The sequence below is a fragment of the Trachymyrmex septentrionalis genome, unplaced genomic scaffold (genome assembly GCF_001594115.1).
Source record: "Trachymyrmex septentrionalis isolate Tsep2-gDNA-1 unplaced genomic scaffold, Tsep1.0 scaffold21, whole genome shotgun sequence".
NCBI classification, from domain to species: Eukaryota; Metazoa; Arthropoda; class Insecta; order Hymenoptera; family Formicidae; genus Trachymyrmex; species Trachymyrmex septentrionalis.
In genome coordinates this window covers 411733-415023 of record NW_017305288.1, presented here as the reverse complement: position 1 = coordinate 415023, position 3291 = coordinate 411733, and the positions used below count along the sequence as shown (strand labels likewise).

The 3291-nt window shown below is 38.4% G+C and overlaps 1 protein-coding gene and 1 long non-coding RNA gene across 2 annotated transcripts in view; one reads left to right on the top strand and one right to left on the bottom strand.

Moving 5' to 3' along the window:
• The window catches only part of LOC108748037 (probable G-protein coupled receptor 158), a 91398-nt gene that overhangs the window by 79515 nt on the left and 8592 nt on the right, over positions 1 to 3291 (top strand). Inside the window, exon 6 of the mRNA XM_018485995.1 lies at positions 1120 to 1188. Coding sequence (XP_018341497.1) covers positions 1120 to 1188 — 69 coding nt within the window. The remainder of the gene's footprint in view (positions 1 to 1119; positions 1189 to 3291) is intronic.
• Positions 3083 to 3291, bottom strand: part of LOC108748042 — a 20306-nt gene continuing 20097 nt past the window's right edge. The window contains exon 3 of the long non-coding RNA XR_001939285.1: positions 3083 to 3094. This is a non-coding gene — a long non-coding RNA (uncharacterized LOC108748042). The remainder of the gene's footprint in view (positions 3095 to 3291) is intronic.

Here is a 3291-nt window from a genome sequence, read left to right as displayed (position 1 = left end):
AAAAATTAATAAAAAAAAAAACTATTTTATCCACAGTAATTTATTTGCCCTACTAAAGTTTTCTTCATTTATGACAATTCGCGATGTGTACTTTTTCCGAGGTGATGTATTTTTGACAAATTTTTACGGTATATTACGTTACATTGAAAAAAAAAACCCCCCGAATAAAATATGAATATTCTATTTGAAGGTACATAGGAGATATATTCAGCATGTATCTATTTAAAAATATTTTTTATTATTTAGTGCTGTAAATACAATTTTCTGTTCTGTTCAGTCACCTTTTTCTGGCTTTTGAACAAAGGCGCTCTAATAAAGCAGATTGTGTAAACTATGCCCTTTGAGTGCAATCTCAATAAACAAACAGATTTTGTTGAATAGAATAAATCGAAGTGAACAGCGAGAATACCTAGATACCCGTTCTATTCATCTGTGCATAACAAACATGTATATTTTGAATTTAAACTTGGAGAGCACAATGCTGTGGGAGCAGTTGGCAACATAAATAAAGCATTTGAAGGGAGATACTCTTAAATAACAGATAACGTGGAATACTATTCCGAAATTCCACGTACTACTCCGTAGTACTGCCTTTGAAAATATAAAGGATGATTAGTTTCGTCTATGAAAATAGTTTTCGTAAACCATCCCCGCGAGATATTGGAAATAATTAAAAAAAAAAAGCGAAATTGTCCATTTAATTTAGAGATTATTTTATTCTCAGAATATCAGGCTAACCATAAGTTAATATTAATCGTATCGAAGAACGTTTAAGGAACAGAGAATGAAAATTTTCAGAGCCCCCGGGGATACGAAAGTATCCCGAAGAATCTTAAGGAATTTACTCAAGAGACGAGAACTTTTGACATTTCCAAAGTCTCTATTTACCCAAAGTGTCGCGCAGATATCGGGGTCAGTTTTTGACAGATACGATTTCTGCCGGATCGCATCGTCATCAGACGGGAGAGACGCGATCTTCCGCCGGTTGCTCTCGTCGCGCGACTCTGATTTTATTTACGCGTATTCGGTTCCCTGCGCCCGGTTTCCCCGCCCCGTCGCATCGGCGGCAGTTCACAGGCCAGCGGCGCGTGAATGAACGAGCGAAATGATTTGTTGCAGGTGGTGCGAGCGGCCAGCCCGGTTTTGTTGCGCGTGATTGTTCTGGGGGCCTTCTTCATATACTGCACGGTAAGTAGAAGCCTTAGTTACGTCGCGATACCTCGCCTCACCTCGTCCCCCGTCACGTCTCGTCTCCGTCTCACCCCCGCATTTTCCCGGAGTGTTTCATATTCATGAGGGTCGCAGCGTCGTCGTCCGATAACAAAGCCTTCTCACGCTCGGTACTACCGGGAGTACCGGAGCGGCCGAGGTTCGCAGAAGCCGTTTCTCTCTCGCCACCGCAGCATCCTGCCGGTTGTTACCGCATCTGTCGCGGCGACTGCGCCCCTATAATGTATGCACGTGCACCCCATGCGCCAATTATGATAACGCATAATTCGCGATATCGCCGCGCGCATTGGTCGTGCAAACATCGTGTATTCATCAACTATTAATGGCCCTCATGCTTTACTAATTAAAGCAAACGTACCGAATGTATCGTCCAGATGAGGAGACACGTATATATATATATCCATATCCCTCGGTCCACGAATTCTCACACTAGAAATCGTGATCCGTCGGCTTTCTATCCGGACTGTAATTACGCGACTTCTCTCGCGATCCGCGATAACTTTCGAAATATCCCAGAGTTATGAAGTAGTCACGTTATCTTGCGTTAAATTGGAGATCTTTGCAATTAAGCCGTTAATCAGATTTCACTCGGGAGTTGTCAGAGTGATTGGATGTGGCGCGTCCCAAGTCTCATTGCCGGAAGCGAAGGGATGACGCTTGTTATTATTCATCATTATGCTTATTATACGCGGATTATTATCGGATGACGCATGCTCTTCTACCAGCCAGCGTGAACGGAAGCTCGCCCTTTCTTGTTGTCAAGCGCCATAGATCACGTAGCAGCATAAAATAATTCCAGACATCGTATTCTGGGTTGTTCTGAGTTTTGACTCGTAGTGATGGTTGCTGTGACACGTATTCCGCGCACGTTCTTACGTGATATATCGGGTTGATAGCAGAATTTCTATCACATTTCGCAAACCTGCTTTATCGAATCCGAAACGGATCCCGACGACGAGAAGTCATTTGTATAAACGTAAACTCTAGGGATCTCCCGCAAATGCACCATCTACGCTCGTCTTTCGACGAAACGACCTAGGATATCCGTTTAAGTCAACGCGAGCAGCAATCCACGAAATGCTTAATTAACGATTCATGAGACATTTAATTTAGCTTGATAATTCCCATCACGCCGCGTTGTAAATGTGGTCACATCATTAGAATATCTTACGTAAAAAATTTGAGATGGTCTAGCTGTAGTTAGTTCCGCGCTGAAGAACGCAATCGTTTTATTTCAAAAGTGCAAAGAAACGACTAAATTCGTTCTTGCAACGCTGAAGTAAATGAATTTTTTACATTCACTATGTTCGTTTCAGACTTCTTTTCCTTATACAAAAAGATTTCTTCGAGCAACCTTTTTTTAATATTTTTAAAAGAATTTTGAAGCAGAAAATAATTGAAATGTTTCTAGAGATTTTCTTCCAACATCATTATACGAAATAAATAATATCGCTTTTTTTTTTTACTTTGAAAAGTGACGTAACTGGAAAAAATGTAATTTTTCAAGTTATTATGTGAATAAGTTAGACATTATCCTCAATCATATTGAAAGTAAACTATAACTTAATTTTATAATAACTTGTCGTCACAATAAAAAAAAATAGTTTTTAAGGTTATGAAATGAAAATAATATTTGATTATTATTTATTAACAGTTTTTCAATATATTAACATCTTCATAATACGATGCTTGATTGTAGCATCAAATTGTTAAACAAAATTTTGCTTGTCAATTTAGTTCGCGATTACTAGAGTAGTTTTAATTGCGTTTATAAGTCCGAAAAAAATTCGGCGCGCAGTTTGAAAAGACTACAATATGTAAATACATATGCAAGTAACAGGCATTTTTCGTATTGATTGTGTTTCTCACATATGCGGTCTAAAACAAAGATTCTTAATATTGTTGATATTTGATTATATTAGGAATATATTCTTTTTGCAGATTGATTATCTGATTGATCAGTAAGTTTCTTGTCAGTAATCATCAAGTTGAAAAACAATTTTACTTCTTTTCTGGAAAACTTAATCTTTTGTCAGCTTTGTCAGTTTTTAAATAAGAGAA